Raw genomic sequence first — 20,176 nt, 5'->3', positions numbered from 1 at the left:
CTTCAGGCATAGCTGCTCTAGTAAGTCGACCTCCAACCCTTAGAATACCTTCTTCAAGGACTGGATTGAGTTTGTAGATCTGACTTATCCTCTTCACACTTTCTCCCTTTTGCAAGCTGTTAATTTCATCTGAGAACTTCTTTCCTTGACAAAAGCGAATGATATCAAGCTCTGCTGCCTTGAGGTCCTCCACTGAAAGAGAGCCACTTGAAATCTGTGTTCTGAAGCGTTGCATCTCCCTTTCCATCTCTACTTCCTGTTGAACCTTGTTCAGACGAGACTGAGCCAGAATCAGGCTCAACTCTTTTCCTCTCCGACACAGGCATAGTAGCAGGCTCTTGAATTTAAGGATCCAACCAACCATTTTCTTAGCTGGGTCCAAGAAGAGAAATGATGAATCATGCAAGATACTGCATCCTTCTCCTCCTCAGCCTGCACAGCATTTACCATCAAGCTTATCTTGACCTCAGGGTCATCAGCTGAAATTTTCCCAGGGTTGTCGGGATTTACAGGCCACTCCTCCTTGGGTCCAATCAGGAACCGAGGTCCAGACATCCATGTGTCATCCTTCAACAATGTCTCTGCTTTGACTCCCCTAGTGGCCAAATCTGCTGGATTGCTTGTGGTGTCAACATATCTCCACTGAGACTGATTAGACACGTTAAGTATCTTTGAAACCCTGTTTGCTACAAAGGTTCGAAACCTCAACGTCTTATTCTGAATGTACTTTAGTACAGAAGTGCTGTCTGTCCAAAACACTGAATCCTGCAGAGACATCTGCAGCTCCTTTCTCCACATTACATCCATATGACTTGCAACCATAGCAGCCGTCAGCTCTATACGGGGTATGGTGATAGACGCTAATGGGGCTACTCTGGCCTTTCCCATGATAAATGCGCAGTGCACTGCAGTGTTGTGGATGTTGTGTGATAACAGGTAAGTAACTGTCCCGTAACCACTTTCACTTGCGTCTGCAAAGTGGTGCAACTGTGCACAAGTTACTTCCCCAAAATCCACTGGTTTCAGGCATCTGTACACTTTCAAAGCTTCAAGCTGGGAAAGCTCTTGCAACCAACTTGCCCATTCTTGTGCAGCAGATGCTGGAACAACATCATCCCAACCAAGTTCCTTTCTGCACAAGTCCTGCAGGATATTTTTAGCAGACAAGACCACAGGTGCCAGAATCCCTAGGGGGTCATAGATGGAACTGACTGTGGAGCGGATCCCTCTTCTGGTGAAGGGTCTGTCTTTTATTGTAATCTTGAAAACATCTGACTGAACACACCAATGTACACCCAATGCCCTTTCCACTGGAAGTGTGTCATTGTGCAAGTCCTCTATAGGTATAGCAGCAAGCACCCCACGTCTGTTGCTAATCCATTTGGTGAGTTGAAAGCCCCCTTTAGCAAAAAGTGCACGTAGGTCTTGATATAGTGACACTGCTTCCTCCTCAGAAGTTACAGATGCAAGGCAATCATCAACATAGAAATGATGCATGACCGTGTCAATTACTTTGGGGTGGAACTGCTCCTGGTTGTCCTCTGCACACTTTGAGTGCAAAACTTGCACAGTTTGGAGAGGATGTAGCCCCAAACAGATGTGCAACCATCCTGTGTTCAACCAGGTTTTGATCATGGTCCCCATCTGGCCACCAAAGAAACCGTAGTAGATCTGCATCCTCAACAGGTACCCGTATCTGATGAAACATGGCCTCAATGTCAGCCATGAGTACTACAGGCTCCTTTCTGAACCGGGTCATGACTCCTACCAATGTGCTAGTAAGGTCTGGTCCTTGCAGGAGTTGTGCATTTAAAGAGGTTCCTTGAAAGGTTGCAGCACAGTCAAACACAACCCGAATCTTTTTCTTTGTTGGATGGTATACACCATGGTGTGGTATATACCATACACGACCATCCCTGCGTTCCAGATCCTCATTTGGCACTTCCTCTGCATATCCCTTAGAGATTATTTCATTCGTAAAAGCAGTGTAATCACCATGAAATGCAGCATCCTTTGAAAACCTCTTCTTGAGGCTCAGAGCTCGTTGTTCTGCCACTCTCTTGTTATTGGGCATTTTCACATCTTTTTTCTTTAAAGGTAACCCAATACTGTAGTGTCCATCCACCAACTTTGCAGAGGCAGTGACATGCGCCATAAAATTCTCATCCTCTCTTGAGAATCCAACCTGCTCATCCTGACTGCATTCAGGAAAATAAAACTTTAAATGCTGCTTCCACAGATCATCCAGTTTTGCAACAGAGATCCTGTTAACCATGACATCCTGCGGTCCGTGAGAAGTGTCACTGATTTCAACTCCTCTAAGAGGCCTATTCACAGTCCAGCCCAACATAGTTTTGACTGCATATGGTCCTCCATCTACACTCCGAACAACTTGCCATGGCTCCAATGCCTTTGGAACATTTGTTCCGATTAGCAGGTCAATTCCTGAATCAACCGCTGTTATTTTAACATCTTTCAGATGTGGCCACATTTGGATATCTTCCTGACGAGGAATGTTACCTTGATGCACGGGCATGCTTTTCTGTGTGAAGATATCAGGCAGTTCACAAGAACAATCACTGTCCAATGCAGCTACTTCCATGTCTGAAACAATATGGCTTCCAACCACTTTCTCCTGACCCATGGTACGAAGAAGAATGCCTGTCCGTCTTCCTCTGACATTTAGTGAGTTCATTAGCTGTTCGGTACGAAACGATGCCGAGCTCCCAGGATCCAGGAAGGCGTAAATAATCAGTGTCTGATCCCCTTTTTTAGACTTGACACGAACTGGTACAATAGATAGCGTACAGTCCTGTACACCGGCCCCGGTAAGAGCACTAGACTGAACAGAGATCAGATCCATGCCTTGTTCTGTCCCAGTTTCTGTCGTGGCTTGCATTGAGTCACTGTTCTTCACCTTTTGATGAACATGAAGTATACTTGGATGCTTCAGGTTGCATACTTTGCATGTCAAACGCTTTCTGCAGTCTTTGCTCATGTGTCCAAAACACAAACAGCCAAAACACACTCCATGTTCCTTTAAGAAAGCAATTTTCTCACTGTGCACCCTTCTTTCCAATTGAAGGCACAGATCCAATGTGTGTTCACTCCCACAAAACAGGCAAAATATTGCACCGTTTATGAGTTTCTGCTTGATCCTGGGTCCAGCATCAACCTTCCTCTCCACTGTTGTAACTGTGGTTGCAAAGCTACTCCCTTTTGCCCTTGAACGAAGCGGAAGTTTTGGTTTCCGATTATCTTTGTTTAACACTGTTGGTGAGGTATCCTGTATGTCTCCAAACAATGGATCACTTGTCACATCTTCACCTGTCTTTCAATGAAGTTAACAATGTCATTAAATGTAGCTCTACGGCTACATCTTTCTTGCAATTCACAGGCCACAGTTCTCCATCTGTCTCTGTGTTTGTAAGGCAACTTTTTGATAATAGCCAGCATATTGGCAGGAATGTTTAATTAATCCATGTATTCCACCTCCTCCATGGCATTGCAGCATCCTCTCAAAAACAAGCTGTATTCCTGCAGAGCTTTCACATCCTCTGATTTTATTGAAGTCCATGAGAGAGCCTTTTCCATATAGGCAGAGGCTATCTTCTGTGCATTGCCAAAATGTTCTTGGAGCAAAGCTTTAGCTTTGGCATAACCTCTGTCATAAGACATATGCTGACAGCTTCTGACAAGTTCCCTAGGCTGCCCCCTGGTGTATTGCTCTAGGAAATACAAGCAATCTTTAGGGTTGCCAGTTTTCTCTTCCATGCTGGCCTCAAAAGCTCTTCTAAAAGTGTGGTATTGCAATGGGTCACCATCAAAAATCTGAATGTCCCTTCTAGGTAAAAATGAAAGAGACTGTTGCTGCACCAAGAGGGCAGTGATTTCATTTTGTTTCTCCAAAACAGTTATCATTTGACTCTGATCATTACTGATTGGTGTCTGTGCTGCAGGTTGACTCATTTGGTCTTGAGCCTGTGGTTGTGACTGACCCTCGGAGTGTCTTGACCATGTGTATTGAGGTTCTGAATCTGAAAAAATCATTTTCTCCTTGGGACGCGTGCCCTTACTTTATTGATGTGAATCAAGGCGGCCTCTTGTGGCAGGCATAAAAACTACTGCATCAGCATTGAGTGTTGCAACTTTCCTTTGCTCTCTTTCAGGATGAGAGTTCATACCATTGGAGTGCCATGATGCCATCTGGAATGCCATCTCCAGAGCCTCTTAACACATTTACTTTAGCCATTGATGCAGCTATTTCCGCTTCAAGTTCAAATTATTCCTTCTTTTTCCTTAGCTGTTCCTCTTGTTCTTCTAATCCATGCTTTGTCTTTAATAACCTTTGTCTTGCAAAAAGAGCAGCCATATCGGCCTCTGCTTTGATCCGTGCTGAAGATGTAGATGAAGTGTTAGAACCAGCAGAGCTCCGCTTAGAACCTCTGCTCCCTGCATTTGACACACTGTCACAGGGAGTTTTCCACATTTTGACCAGAAGGTTTTGAATTATGAGAATTGTTGCCATCCTGTTGTTTGTTTAATTCATTTGTTGCCAAATGCTCCTTATTCGGCACTTTCCTTCCAGTTTCAGAAATCCATTGTTTCGTATCCTCGATAAATCCAGTGTTGTATTTGAGTATACTTGAAAACCATTCCTGTTGTTTTTCCTGTTCCTCGGTTGGAAGTAAAGGCATCACAGACTCGTGTAACAGGGTTGTTTCCTCCGTTAGTTTCTTTAAATCCTGTAGCTGTGAGTGCACTCCTTTAACATTGTCATCCTTTTGCATGAGCTCTTTAATTGCTTTTATTGCACCTTTAATTTTGTGAACCTTTGTTTGACAATCTTTTTGGAGCTTTTCAACTTTATGGACCAAAGCCTTTGCGGTGAGTTTGACTTCTCTTTTCTGTTCATCCATTTTGAGTCATTGACAAGTTCACACCACATTAATCCGTGCGCTGCGCACCAAACACAGCTCAGCTGTGAGCTCACTCGGTTAAATTCCACAATTAATCCAGCCACTTCCGTCTCATAAACATCCGACAACAACCAACAACACACACAAACAACACGTCCCCAATGGACAAGCAGTAGTAACAAATCCAAAACTGTGTTCAAACAAAACAACTTACACAGCAAGAATTGACACAATGTTACATATCGCTTCCCTTGCTGTGTTGAGTGGCGTCAGAATTAATGGATGAGCATTCCTCCGAAAACAGCTGATTTCCACGTCATCAAAGCGTTCCAAAGGTTCTGGTCACATCCAATTCCGCAGATCAAAACTTTATTTAAAAGCTTTTCTGTTGACTAATATTGCAGCTATATCGGCCTTTTGCAGGTCGTCAAAAAAGTTTGCTACGAGGGACTAAACGCGGGAGTGAAGCTGTGACGCGCTGTCGCCATAAATGACTTCCAGATCCAAGATACTTTAGTCATTTATTCTTCCAAAACAAAACAAGATACTACAAACGCTGTTTTCGGATCATCAAATAAATTTGCGATCGCAGTGCAGTATAGTGTGGCGGTCAACAGAAATTGTCTCTTCCCACGCTCACCCCCTCTCTCCATCCAAGCCAAAAACCAGGTGAACAGGCGAGTGCGGCCCATATAATCACTGCCATCACCACAAGACCTCCGGTGAACACACCCACCACTAGCAACAAGCAGACCGCAAACAATAAACAAATCAGCAAACAACCCATGACACCAAACACACAATCAACTCACATTTATGGCTCCTACAACATTGGTTGACTCATGATCCTTTCTTTTGCATTGTTAACAGAAATTTCCAGCACACTGCTAACCCTGACAAAGTCTAGTAACTGCTCTGACAAATAATTAATAACCATATTTGTATATTTAAAAAAGTGTAGTTTTAAGACTTTAATTAAATATTTGGGTTGAATATAATTCGTTTTAACTGTGTTGTAAAAAAGTTAAATGTTAACTTACCTGTTTATAGGCATCTCAGGACGAGCAGGAAAGCCGTAAGGGATGATAGCAGCCGTAGATGCTAGCTATGCTGTCAAGTGGACCGCTAACGTCAAACTGAATGGGCGGAGTTTAAGTCCCGCCTTACTGCTGTCGCTAGGTTGATCCAAAGTTAGGCTGAGACTGCAAATCTAATATGGATGCGGCCATTGATTTGGACTCATTTGCTGCCTACGTAACAGACGGGTCAGGGTTTGTCCAGTAATATTTACAGTCTATGGTCAAGACACACAGGAGATAAGAACTACAAAATAAAAGCTGTCAGTAATGGTGTTACATCTGCTGTGAAAAAGAGAGAGGCAGACAGGTAAGAGACAAGCGGCAACCTCCGGTGTTGAATAATGAAGCCAATGCAAAAGTGCAAAATTATTTTTGGGCATGTGTAAAATCTGCTTATGACTCTTGCACTCTTACTTTGACATTTTAACCCGTTTTCTTATTCGGAAACCTGTTTGGGAAATTATTTTGAAAATCCCATCAGGATGCAGTTTGCTGTGTGGTGACGTAATGACGTAGAGACGCTGACCTAACGGTGCTGCAGCTGCTGATGCTGAGGAGAGAGCATCCTCTGCAGCAGGTTTCCCCTCAGAGAGGCCCTGTGTTTTTATAGACGTGATGTTAGAAATAAGAGTAGTATTAACATCATATGAGAAATCATTACCGTGAGTTCAGACGGCTCCCGGTGATCTCCCGGTGATCTCCCGGTGACTCCCTGAGCTCCGCGATGGTGGATTTATTATCCGGGAGTGGTGCAGTGTCGCCCGGGCACGCCAGACAGGGACAGGGCTGCGGGAATAACGGGAAGAAAACGTCGAAAAAGTCACGAACGAGAAGAGGCAAACGAGGCCGAAGGAGAAGGAACAAAAAGAACAACCGGAACAACAAAACACCGCCACCGTATTTCCCACCGGAGGTAGCTTCCTTTAGCCCGGGGATTAACGGGACTACAACATGAACTAGCTTCAGGCTAATGACTGTAACACTTAGTTTTAGATACCACACTAATAAAAGATAAGTACACGAAGGGGAAATAGTGTTATATTGAGTTCGACTTTCAAAGCCCGCACCGCCACTGCCCCCGTTTCCTGCTCCAGTGAATACGTCACACCAAACCGCACTCAATACTTTCACAATTTAACACACTTCTGTCTAGATTCATATGATACAAACGCATTAGTTGTTAACAGAATACATTTTCTGCAAGAAGAAAGGCCGATAATTAATTCGGCATAAGAATCTACAAAAAGAAATGTATTGCCTTACCACTTTAGCTTCCATCTTTCACGATCTTTCTTAAACGGTGTACTGCGCTGATGTGGAAGAGAACTGGAATAAAAGTGGAAATAATCGCCGAAAATGATCCAAAATGTATTTTAAATGTATGCCGAATTGAAAAATGTATCCTAAGGACTCATGATAATGCAAAAATATTTACCATTGTGTTACGTTTCCTTTATCAAATTTTACTTTAAATTGCAGGAATAGTTGATGAAGTTCGGTCGATGTCCTCTCGGTTGAAATGGGCGGGACATGTGGAGCTGGTTCGCTAGTAGAGTTAGCTAAAACTTAAACTCTGTCTTACCACAATCTTATCTTAAATTATGTCTTTCAAATTTGAAGAAAATAACACATTAACTTACCCCAATGCAATATCTGTTTACCTTATTGAGGCTACATTTTCCTTCTGTGACTTTTAGTGACAAACTTGGGTCAGCGTTTATGCGTGCGACTCTTGACAGTGCAATAAGAGCGAGAGTGCTGCCAGATCTCGCGAGAGAAACAAGCAACCAGCTCTATGGAAACAAGCCCAAAACACCTGGCTCCTCAAATAAATAAAATGAAGCCAAACAGGTTACCTAACCTACCACATAGTTTAAAAGAGAGGTCACTATGTGTGTGTGTGTGTGTGTGTCTGATGTGTGTGTGTGTGTGTGTGTGTGTGTGTGTGTGTGTGTTTGTCTTGTCTCATTTTGATGTGAAACAGTGAAATCGATGTCCGTAAGCCTCATGGATGTTTTTTGTGGTTTTCGGTGCCAGCATCATCAACATGCTATATTAAGGTGGGATCCAGTGTCTTTCTCTCTCTTTCTCCCACCCTTTATTTTATTTTTTTCCATATCCCCCCCCCCCCCCCCCCCCTTATTCCTGGGCGTTTCAGATCGGGCGGGCGGGCTAACCAAGGAAACAGGGTAATGGACAAACTATTGCGACCGTGTTTCACTTTATTGTGGAGAGTTGGAGATAATCAGTAGGGGTTCATAGGGGAGCAAAGCAAGCCCAAACAAGCAACTGCACTTTAGAAAACAAGCCCAAAAACCCACAACCCGCGACTGACGATATTTGCAATCGACTTCACAGAAAAACAAGCCCAAAGTCGTTTATAACAAGCGGACCTGGCAACACTGATGGTGACCCCTTAGGGAGGTTTCCAAATTTTGAAAAATTTTAGCCAATGCTGTGGTCTAAAACAAGCTCCCAGGAAGTGCGCCAACCCTTGATGGCAATTTTACATGGTGGCCGAACCTGGTATTGCAGCGTGATGTGATGCCATTGGGCCCAAAAAGACTTTTGATGTTCCATTCAATCTCTTAAGTCGGAGTTTCCAGACTGATATGTCATCAGGAACATTACATACATTACATTCATACTATGGACCCCCCCCCCCCCCCTCTTGAAATCTGATTGGCCACCCCAGGTGCCACACCAAAATCCACATGTATGATTGGCTATTTTGCCTAATCAGAGGCGGGACTTAAAATCAACCTATTTGACAGTTTTCAAAACAGGCTGCTGGTAGCTTTCTGTATGTGTAAATGAAATAACTTTCAGTTGTGAATAAAAACTTTGCATACGTCCATAAAAAAATGTCAAAGCAAAATCTTATGCACACGGTCTAACTTGCGATGGACTTATTTGCCAGTAAATGTATTTTTGCAACTTTGACAGCGTGCAAGAGTTTGCGTACAAAAACTACTTTAAATTCTGACTTTGCACAAACATCTAAATTTTATATGTTGCCAAGTTGTGTTACAGCTCATTAGTGGGGGTAGAAAGGGTAAAATAAACAAAATCATGTAAAACGTCATGCCACCAATCTATCTATCCATCCACCTACTTCAGCCTATGTCAGTGCCCTAGTTCGACCTCCCCAGTCAAAACAAGTCGGACACGTCCCTTCTTCATGCCTGTAGTCAAATAATGTCTCAGCATTATTTTCTGTGTGTTTGGTACAAAAGAAGACAAAAAAGGAAGGAAAGACACTGAATGATTTGCTAATTCTATTTTTGTCATTATTATAGGTGTCCTCATCTCTTTTCATTTTCTCTTTTTTCATTCCAGGCTGAAGAAGGAAACATCGAGTACAAGGTAACCAACGCTTCATTTCCTGCACTGCGAAAAAAATTGTGTGCGAAATTGTGTTTTTGTGTCCTTGGTTAGTGGAGAATAGTTCCGTCGTCTGTACAACACTGCTTCTTTTAAACATGTTCTTAAGCGTAAGTATACTCGTTTGAATGTTGTGAAAGGTTGACAGCAAATCCAGGATCACCTCGTATGTATGCCCTGCATCAAAATATTCTCTGATAGTAGAGACTGGCATATCGTTCCGGTTAAAAAAGAAGGACAGTGCGTTCGTCCAATCAGCGGCGGTCCTTGTTGACTGCAGGTACCTTTTCCGTTAGAAGTGAATGATGTTGTGTTTTCTTATTTCTTGTGTGTTTTGTGATTTGTCGTTGTGCTTTGCACTTAAGGGCCACCGTAGATAAGACTTTATTTTGTCTAAACCAGCAGGACTTTCTCACTCAGCATGCGTGTATTTGATCTTTTGAATGGAGGCCTGAGAATAATATCCATGTTGTCACACTGCAGTCAGAGGAAGCTAAACTAGCTAACAGCGTCTCTTGGGTTAACTGGTGCCAAAAAAAAAAAAAATGGTTCAAAACAACAACAACAGTTTTTTGGATACAGCTAAGTACAGCAGGTAGACACAGAGACTGAGACTTCCAAAATGTTTGATACTTCCGTACTCTTCGATACGACCCACAATGCGACCTCTGTTATTCTACCAAAACTACATCCATTTCATAAGACAGCTGTCTCTCATCCTCTACCCTTTCTCTCTCTCTCTCTCTCTCTCTCTCTCTCTCTCTCTCTCTCTCTCTCTCTCTCTCTGTTGTTGTCGTAGCTGAAGCTGGTTAATCCCACTCAGTATCGCTTCGAGCACCTGGCCACGCAGCTGAAGTGGCGTCTGCAGGAGGGCCGCGGCGAGGCCGTCTACCAGATCGGAGTGGAGGACAACGGCCTGCTGGTCGGTCTGACCGAGGCCGATATGAGGGCGTCGCTCAAGACCTTAAAGAGGATGGCGGAGAAGTAGGTCTCAAAAACTAACTTTATCTAAAATCAAATAAAAAACAAGCGCCCATTTCACATGCCCTGTACCCGCATCGTCCTCGCTCCGTGTCCAGGCAAAGTCGGAGGGCGAATATCCTCCGTTTGGTTCTCACAGTGAAGGAAAATAAATGATCTCAAATATAAAACATGCAGTAAAAAGCAACAGAGCAGTGTCAGTCAGCGGCCCTTTTTAAGAAGCTGTTGTTGAAACAACACGCACGTGCAGCGCGCATCCAAGCACAGCCAGCACTTTTACAACGCCAGGTGGACTCAGGACCTAACTTGTTTTATTCCTACAAAAACACACAGAAGTAAAAAAAATTGGTCAAACTAAAGTCTGAAAGATAAAATGTTAAACGTTACTAAACAGATGTATTGAACATGTTACCGTGTTATCTAAAAGAAGTTCCCATCTGTTTTTTTCTTCTGGTTCTCGTCAGAGTCGGAGCCGACATCACGCTCCTCCGAGAGAGAGAGGTGGACTACGACTCGGACAGAAACACGCGTAAGATCGCAGAGGTCCTGGTTCGGAAAGTTCCTGATGATCAGCAGGTGAGACGCTGGTTCAGCTCATTAAAGGGGAACTCTGTCATTGTAAACCAAAACCATTTTTTTTTCTTTTAACAGTTCCTTGACCTGCGGGTGGCAGTTCTTGGCAACGTTGACTCAGGGAAGTCGACCCTGCTGGGCGTCCTGACGCAGGGCGAGCTGGACAACGGGCGAGGACGAGCGCGACTCAACCTCTTCAGACATCTACACGAGATTCAGACGGGACGAACCTCCAGCATCAGTTTCGAGATCCTCGGCTTCAACAGCAAAGGAGAGGTGAGAGCAGATGCAGTAGTGCTAAGAACTGCAGTTCCTCCAGTGTCCACTAGAGTCTGTCTCCTGCAGTGAGTCAGTCCCCATAGAGCCCCATGTTAAAATGTCTAACTTTACAGCCTGAGTTTCTTTAACATGTTGCAGGTCGTGAACTACAGCGAGTCTCGGACAGCGGAGGAGATCTGTGAGAGCTCCTCTAAGATGATCACCTTCATCGACCTGGCCGGACACCACAAGTACCTGAAGACGACCATCTTTGGCCTCACCAGCTACTGCCCCGACTTCGCTATGCTAGTGGTGAGCGCCAACACGGGCATCGGTGAGCTGCAGACTTAAGTTATTCTTTTTAGGGCTTTACATCACCAACCAAATTAATTTAATACCACCCAGAAGCAATTCTCAAACTTTGGTTTGGAAGAAACCTCCTTGTATTTATGCAGCGCTAGAGGTCACTTCCATTAAAGGTCACATATTCTCCTCTTCTTCAGTTTAAATAAGTCTCAGAGCTCCTCAAAACATGTGTGTGAAGTTTCTTGTTCTAAATCCACTCTGATCCTGTATTTGATCATGTCTATAAACCCCTCTATTTCAGCCCTGCTCAGAACAGGCTGTTTCTGTGTCTGTACCTTTAAATATGTAAATGAGCTGTGTCTGACCACGCCCCCTCTCTGGAAGGGCTCGGGTGTACTCTGTGCTTTCTCGCTCTATGTCCTATTGTTTACGGTGAGAAGGCAGACTCAGAGGGCAGAACAAACACCTAGCTGTGGGAGTGTCACCCACCTGGGGGAGGGGCTACTGTCCTTTGTGATGTCATGAAGGCAAAATCTCCAAACGGCCTGTTTGAGCACACATTTTCTGAAAAGTGGAGCAGGCAGAAGACGGAGAGGATGGACTTTTCTCATCATTGGGAGGTTTGTAGACGGACTAGAGCAGGGGTGCCCAACCTTTTTTAAACCAAGATCTACTTTTAAAGTTGCCAGTCTGCCGAGATCTACCAGTCCACATAGTGAGCCATAGCCTTTACCGACACCCTCCAAATGCATTTAATACTCACACAACAAACAGAAAATAATTTCAGATATAATAAATGAGAGTTCTGTAAAAAATAATGCAAATTTTTTAAACTCTTATTTTAGGGTAGGCTACATTTTAATATTACGTTTGTATTTATATCACATATGTTTTTCCCTTAATTTAGTTTACAACAAACAACTTTAATCTGTGTGGAGATGTTCACAGACTACAGCAGGCTGCTGTGAGATGATGTTGCTTTTGTTAAATTACCTGCAGACACGGTGAGAGTGAACGGAGTAAAGTCCAACCGACTGTTAGACTGGGTCACGTGTTCCCGCCTCGGTCCGTACGGATCACGGATCAACTGTGTGCTGTAGCACTAAAAGTAAAAAGTAAAAAGGTTTGCGTGGTGGCTAGCGCTCCAGTGCAAGTGTGTGTGTGTGTGTGTGTGTGTGTGTGTGTGTGTGTGTGTGTGTGTGTGTGTGTGTGTGTGTGTGTGTGTGTGTGTGTGTGTGTGTGTGTGTGTGTGTGTGTGTGTGTGTGTGTGTGTGCGTGTGCGTGTGCGTGTGCGTTTGCGCTGTTTGTTGGTGTGTCTCGTCCCCCGCGATGCTCACAGTCATGACAGCAGAGAGGAGCAGAGAAAAGTAGCTGCAGCTTCATCAAATGCGCTTAATACTCGTTGCATAGTTTCTATATGACTTCGTGGTAAAACATTTACCCCCCCGGTTTTACCTGCACGTCATTGCGCATGCCTGCACTCTCTCTCTCTCTCTCTCTCTCTCTCTCTCTCTCTCTATCTCCGCCGCTCGCTCTCTCATGCACGCAGCAATTTCATGAATAAATTAAAAATTAAATACAAACAGGTCGGAAGTATACTTTGGCTCCCCACACAGGTATCGTGTGTGGGAAACAGTGCAATGAGATGAAATTGAAATCACTTTTCTATTTTACAATTGTATTTTATATTGACTAAACATCTCATCGACTGAGAATCAGTCAGTGTTTGGGCACCCCTGGACTAGAGACACATATTAGAGTTAGAGAAACATGGTGAAGTGTGTTTTACAGAATATCTGATCTTTAAATACCTGCACTGGGTCGCAGCAGCTCTGCGTCAGTTCAATCGTTGCCTCATTTGAACGTTATTTCGCTCTACTAACATTAAAGGTGTTAGAAGTTACACCTTAAATCTTAATCCTGGTAGGTGTGAAGTCCTCTCTGAAATACAGTTGTCATGGCGATGGGCTGAAAGGTGTGATAACTCGGAGGATGAGGAGAAGCGGAGGCTGTTTGGTGTCTTCAGTGTGTTCTCGATTACATCCCTCAGAAACGTGTGATGACTCTGATCTCATCCGCCAAATAACAGAGTGCTGTTAGGTTGTGATGTCTGTGCTGCAAGAAAGCCGAGAGTGTTTAATGTGTTGTAGCTGTGTATGGGTCTGTAGCTTGGAGGAGGTGATGCAGCATTTTGTTCTTAATATTTTTAAGAGTATAGAACAACTTAGAGGCTGTCGGTGGTGAAAAAATGAAAAACAGCTTCTTATATTCACCACTAGAGGTCAGCAGTGATCTGTGTTTAAGACCTGTGCAGACACTAAGAGTGGCTTCTTTATATATGATCAGTGTCTGCAACTTAGTACCAGTCAGACTGCTGTTTGTTTTCTAGATAAATTGCTGGATCAGATGGTCTGAATTTTGTATGAAAATGGTAAAAAAAAAAGATGTCCTTATCATCATATCAAAGTCTGACAAACTGATTTTAAATTATTTGTTTTTGAAGCAACAGCAGCGAGAAGGTGCCCAGCCGACCTCACTCTCTGCACCTCCCTCTAAAAAAAAAAACTGCCTAAGAAGAAGAAAATAACAAGAAAGCCGTAAAATTACACCACCGGGTTTCTCCAGCCCAAACTAAAAATAACAAAACAAAAGAATCTAGACATGCATGAGTATGGAAGCAAATATGTGATTAAGAGAAAACAGGAGAGCAGAGTTAAATACTGTTCCCTCTCCTCCCTCCAAGACACTCTTCACATCGGCTTCCGCCCGTCCTTTTTTCTAAATTTCGGCACAGGGCTGGTCGATAAACTGTTCGGCTAGTTTGCAAAATGAAGCCAATGCGTTAGTGTAAAAATCCTGCAGTTCCTCGAGTGTCCACTAGAGGCTGGCTGCAGAAGCACAGGAAGTCACATACACACCCATTCTAAAAAGCCTGTTTTTACAGCAGAGATGAACATGTTTACAGCCTGGTTCAAAAAACCAAATAGGTTTGATTAGCTCATGTCTCGATGGACACACACTGTACGGGGGGTGAATGTTTTGATGACTCATCAGTTTTGATTTGATGAAGGATAAGAGTTATTCACAATAAGGCGTGTAGCTGACCTGATTGACAGGTGGGCGCGGTGTAATGGTTTGTCAGGAGGTTTAAAACCCGCCTCAGCTCCAGCTCTCAGCCTGTCGTTAGGTTGACTGAAGTTAGACTGAGACAGCATTTCCAGCATGGAGACCGCCATGGATGGGACTCCAGCGCCCCCTGCAGGAACAGACGGATGACGTCACTCAGGCTTCAAATATTCATATTTACAGTCTGTGGTTTTGAGTGGCCATCAGGCTTGTTTTTGTCACAAAGACCTGGCAACCCTGCACCAATATCACACAATAACACTAACAAGCTAATCGATTGAGAAAGACCTCCTCTGTGTTCTGCACGGCAGGATTAGTGTTTTTGTCAATGGAGGCTGGCGGATTATGAAGAGAGTGAGGTAACAGCTGTTTCTAGTTTAAAAAAAAAAGGCAAAATGGTAAAAGGTATCTACCAACCTGAGTCAGTCAGAAGAGAACCATTTTCATTGATTTTGCAGCTGTTTCAGCTTTTGTCGTTTTTTTGCTGCAGAATGAAGCAACCTCCCAACAATATCTCACCTTTGAAAGCACTGACATTGTTCCCTGGTGCCTGCCCAATGGTTTCTGGGTAATTAAGTCTTTTATCTTGATGTCAGCACGCTCACAGTGTTCCTGCTCTCCTCCGTCCAGCCGGTACGACCCGGGAGCACCTGGGCCTGGCCATGGCGCTGAAGGTTCCCATCTTCATCGTGGTCAGTAAAGTGGACCTGTGCTCGCGCGGCACCGTGGACAGAACGGTCCGTCAGCTGGAGCGGGTCCTGAAGCAACCGGGCTGCAACAAGGTTCCCATGGTGATATCGAACCCCGATGACGCTGTGACGGCAGCGCAGCAGTTTACCCAGTCAGCATGGTACGTATAAAAATTTAAATACCTACCACTGCTACTCCACTAAGAGGGATCCTGAGAGACTGGGAATGTTGGGAGGAGAGACAATGGGATGACATGCAGCAAAGGGTCAAGGTTGGAGTTGAACCCATGGTGACCATAGCCTCTGTACAAGGGGCATGCGCCATAACCTCAAGACCATCCCGTATCCCAGGATTACGATTTCAAGCACAAAATATTCAACCTAAAGACCTAAAGAGAGAGAGACCTGTTCATGTTAGTTTTCTGTGTGTGTGTGTGTGTGTGTGTGTGTGTGTGTGTGTGTGTGTGTGTGTGTGTGTGTGTGTGTGTGTGTGTGTGCGTGTGTGTGTGTGTCACAGCATCACACCCATCTTCACCCTGTCCAGTGTGTCTGGAGAGAGTCTGGACCTGTTGAAGGTTTTCCTGAACATCCTTCCTCCTCTGAGCAACAGCAAGGAGCAGGAGGAGCTGATGCAGCAGCTCACCGAGTTCCAGGTACACACACACACACACACACACACACACACACACACACACACACACAAAAGCATACGCACACACCATCTGCTAAAAAAGTATTCTTAACCACAGTGATGTCACCTAAATGTACAGAAATTGTCGCCAACTTTCCTCTTCACATAAATCTTTACGTCCTGGAACTCACATTTCCAATTTTTCTGACACCACATGAACACACCGTTTCTTTTATAATCTGACATACATCCACAAGGTTTTAATTCTGTGTGTGTGTGTGTGTGTGTGTGTGTGTGTGTGTGTGTGTTTGCAGGTCGATGAGATCTACTCTGTTCCCGATGTGGGGACCGTGGTGGGGGGAACTCTGTACAGGTGAGAACAATACAAAGATCACACTCGTGTTTGGGACGGAGACAGTCTGATGTTTTTAAGGCGAGTCATCAGACATTTGAAACGTTTTAAGAGGAAAACAGATGTTTAGATTTTAAAATACTAAGATGACGCTTTTTGGCTGGAACAAAACCAGGAAATTGTATTTTTTTCATTTCATGGAGACTTTAAGTTACTGCCAATTTACACAAAGTATTCAGCGCTGCTCTGTCTGATGGCGCCCACTGGCTCCGTTTCTGGAGCACGAGTGCAGCTGAGCGCAGCCATGATGAACTTAACTTAACTTAACTAGACGCAATCTCATTAGAACTACAAGATCAAGCGGGAATGAAGAGAAAAACATGCATGTGACGTAATGTTGATAAATTGATGATTTGAAATTGAAAAAAAAATTGAGAATCGGTATTATTGTGTTTTCTTTTTAAATTGATGGCCGCTCTTTGGTTTCCTTGTCTGACTTCCTGTCCGGGTCGTTCTATTCTGTCCAGCTTGCTTGCGGCGTGCTCTGTCGAAAATGGAGCTGCAGCGTGTTTGAAACCAAGCAGAGCGTAGCTCAGGAGACAAACCGCCGCTTGCTTTGGAAACAGGAGCATTGACTAGAGTGCGGCACAGAAATGTGCGTATGTGGAAATTGGCGGTTAGTGTGGCTGTAAGCGCTGTTGTTAGCAATCGGGCTAACTGTCAGAAAAGGAGACAATAAATGCATGATGCACTTTGTGTGTTTTTTGAGTCGTTTGCACGGGTTTAGCCGGCGCCAAAGCCACAGAATCCTCTTGTAAATCCCGCCCTGAGTGTGTGCATTATTCAACCTGTGTGTGTGTGTGTGTGTGTGTGTGTGTGTGTGTGTGTTTCAGTGGAGTGTGTCGGGAGGGCGAGCGGCTGGTGGTCGGTCCCACAGACGAGGGTCGATTCCTGCGTCTGAAGGTGGGCAGCATCCAGAGGAACCGCTCAGCCTGCAGGGTGCTGAGGGCGGGACAGGCCGCCACGCTCGCTCTGGGAAACTTTGACCGCTCGCTGCTGCGCAAGGTTAGAGATCACATGACCTTAAGTCTCCACCCTCCTGTTTTAGCATCACTGGAGGAAGGGGCGAACAGAGAGAGAGAACGCACGAGCTGCTGCGTCAGTAAGCTAGTTTGTTTGTTTTATGTAGTTACACGTTTGTAACGGTCGGTTCTGGTCTGGAGCCGCTGGATCTCCTCTCCTCCCCCTCCCCCCCACCGTGCAGCTTTTAAGGCAGAAAAAAGCATTGCCGCTGATGTCGGCGCGATGGTCGCCGCGTGGTGACAGTGATGTGTGATTGGCTGCTGCAGGGCATGGTGATGGTCAGTCCAAAGATGAACCCGACCATCTGCTGTCAGTTTGAAGCCGCCATCGTGCTGCTCTTCCACGCCAAGACCTTCCGTCGGGGCTCGCAGGTCACCGTGCACGTCGGCAACGTGCGGCAGACGGCAACCGTGGAGTGTCTTCACGGAAAGGTGAGCGTTGTGACTCAATTTTAAATGATACAATCGATGAGTTAAAAAAAAAACACAGGACTGCCTATGATGCTCTCTTTTTGTTGCCATGGTCACAAACCTGAAAACTACTGGTTTGATAAAAGATGATAGAGATAGAGCGCCATCTTGTTGCCGGTTTGCATAACTACCTCTCTGTCCTGCAGGAGGAGCTGCGTACGGGCGAGAGAGCCGTGGTCCGCTTCCGCTTCATCAAACACCCGGAGTACCTGCGACTCGGCGCCAAGCTGCTCTTCAGGGAGGGCGTCACTAAAGGCATCGGCCACGTCGCCCGCCTGCTGCCCCCCTCCCAGAACCACGACCAGAACCAGATCCATGACCAGAACCTGTAGGAGCCCCTAAAGAGTCCTCCATCCTCCGAGTCATGTGGAGCTCTGTGAGAACATTCAGAAGTCATCAATCGTGGCTTTACTCCCCCCGCCACATGTCGGCGTTTTAATCCGCCCGTAGCCGTTCTGGATCTATAGTTCTGTCCTCGTCCTGTGATGTCACAGAGCCCATCAGCATCCTCTTCCTCCCAGCAGATGTTCGTGTCTTGAGTTGGAGCTGGTTGACCTCGTGGACTTAAGCCTGGACCGTTAATCTGAGGCGGGTGTCACAAGTTTTGACGAGAGAAGGCAGCGGGATTATTTTGGGGGGGGGGGGGGGGGGGATTTGAGGAACGCTTGGATGTAAACTCTCTGCAGCACACGCAGGACTGACCCCCTCGGTTTACCCGCTCCTCAACATCAAAGCTGCACATGCTCAGACTGAACAAGACATTTGAAGAGAGGGGGATTATTTCCATGAGCAGCTCGAGTTTTGCACATCAGGAACATGACGCTGGTTTTCATATCAGCAGCCCATAAACTTCTAAAGGTGAATATTTAACGTCACTACTGCACATTTTCAACGAGTATGGTGGTTGTTGAGGGTCAGTTTTTTTTAACACTTGTGTGTGGAAAAAAACTGAAAAACAGACGTCCATAAATCAGCTCTCAGTTCATGCAGGAGAGAGAAACACAGATACGAGGTATAAATACTGCAGGAAAACACAATGAATGTGACGCTTCAAGATGATTTGTTTGACCAATTTGTCCTGAAAAAAAAATAGTTTTTGTGAATTCAAACTTTTGCAAAAATTTTGAGAGAGTTCAAAGTGACATTCATAACACATACATAAAAACGACTTTATTTATTTATCACACAAACGTGTCTTGAGATCAGCCTACGCTTTTTCATCCCTCTAAATCTCCCGATATTTTCCTGATCTGGTTGTTCACACGTGCACCTCACAGTGGGAGACTATCCCTGTCAGAGGGGAGGGGGGGCGGGGTCTCCTGAGGTAAGTCTAAGCAGTCCTCTTTAAGACGCTATAATGAGAATATTTGTCTTTCTATCAAGGCTACATGTAGTTAAACAGAATCTCAATCTGAACTAAAGAGTGGAGAAGAACATACTGGAGAACAGGAAACATGCAGCAGCAGGTTGATTAGAGCACGGAGATGGTAGAGGTGGCCTGCAGACAGTCTATGGTCGTGCAGCGATCACAGGGAGTAAAGGTCACCCCCCCTCCCACTGGCCCCTCCCACTGGCTCCAGGTGAATTCTCCTGATAATATCCTGCTGCGTTCTCACATCAGCTCACTCTGACTTTCTGCAGAATAAATACGATGAGGCTGGAGGAGAAACTCCGGGTGAAGAGAGAAACGTTCAGCTGTTTGTGTTCACACATGACGCTCAGCATGAGAATATCAGGAGTTTTCTGCGAGTGTGAAAGCTCTATATGTCTCTTCGGGGCCTCCGTATGTCTCAGAATCTTCTTTTCTTTCACTCTGTTTAAACTTGTACGTTTAATATCTGCATCCACAAACGACTCTGACATTGAAGTGTTGGCATTCTGGTTTCCTGTTTGTTCTTTCAACCTGTCCGTGTTCAGTGAGGGTATAAAAGTTTGTAGGTTTGATGTGACAGGCGGCAGCTTTGTGCAGCTCAAAACATAACCTGCATGCTCTCCGAGGATTGAAACAGCTTCTGATTTTTGTCATGTTTCCGAGGTTCTGTGCAATTGTAAAAAAAAACAACTAAATATCGAATGTACCGTCCATGGATTTCTGTGCTGCATCATGAAGTGCTAAGTGTTCAGAGTTCTGGTATTGACTTTGCACTTTTGTTTTTCTGACTCTGCATGCATGTCGATGACGGCGAGCTGAATGCCGAGATGTCAAAGTGTGAGACGATGCAGCTGAATATTTAAACTCCACAGTCGACCGTCCCTCTCGCTAATAAACTTTCAAAACTGACGCAGAGCCCTTCTGTTTCTTTAAATCATTTCACTGGATGAAAA

General features: G+C 44.8%; 1 protein-coding gene across 1 annotated transcript; it reads left to right on the top strand.

Moving 5' to 3' along the window:
* The first annotated feature begins 6,507 nt into the window (after positions 1 to 6,507).
* gtpbp2b (GTP binding protein 2b) lies at positions 6,508 to 20,132 on the top strand. Its single transcript, XM_065960068.1, has 12 exons — positions 6,508 to 6,911; positions 9,338 to 9,364; positions 10,182 to 10,366; positions 10,828 to 10,939; positions 11,015 to 11,212; positions 11,354 to 11,528; positions 15,257 to 15,476; positions 15,833 to 15,968; positions 16,261 to 16,319; positions 17,192 to 17,363; positions 17,648 to 17,812; positions 17,998 to 20,132. The coding sequence occupies exons 1-12, from the start codon at positions 6,723 to 6,725 to the stop codon at positions 18,181 to 18,183; spliced, it is 1,824 nt and encodes a 607-aa protein (XP_065816140.1). The 5' UTR covers positions 6,508 to 6,722; the 3' UTR covers positions 18,184 to 20,132.
* Positions 20,133 to 20,176: the final 44 nt, after the last annotated feature.

This window comes from Labrus bergylta, chromosome 1 (genome assembly GCF_963930695.1).
Source record: "Labrus bergylta chromosome 1, fLabBer1.1, whole genome shotgun sequence".
Taxonomy (NCBI): domain Eukaryota; kingdom Metazoa; phylum Chordata; class Actinopteri; order Labriformes; family Labridae; genus Labrus; species Labrus bergylta.
This window is presented reverse-complemented; position numbering and strand designations above follow the sequence as displayed.

Bases quoted from the DNA above. Each gene is read 5' to 3' on its own strand.
- gtpbp2b (XM_065960068.1), top strand. From the start codon at position 6,723: ATGGTGGATTTATTATCCGGGAGTGGTGCAGTGTCGCCCGGGCACGCC. The intron at 10,367-10,827 runs GTAGGTCTCAAA...GGTTCTCGTCAG, and splicing joins TTAAAGAGGATGGCGGAGAA to AGTCGGAGCCGACATCACGC. The intron at 16,320-17,191 runs GTGAGAACAATA...TGTGTGTTTCAG, and splicing joins GTGGGGGGAACTCTGTACAG to TGGAGTGTGTCGGGAGGGCG.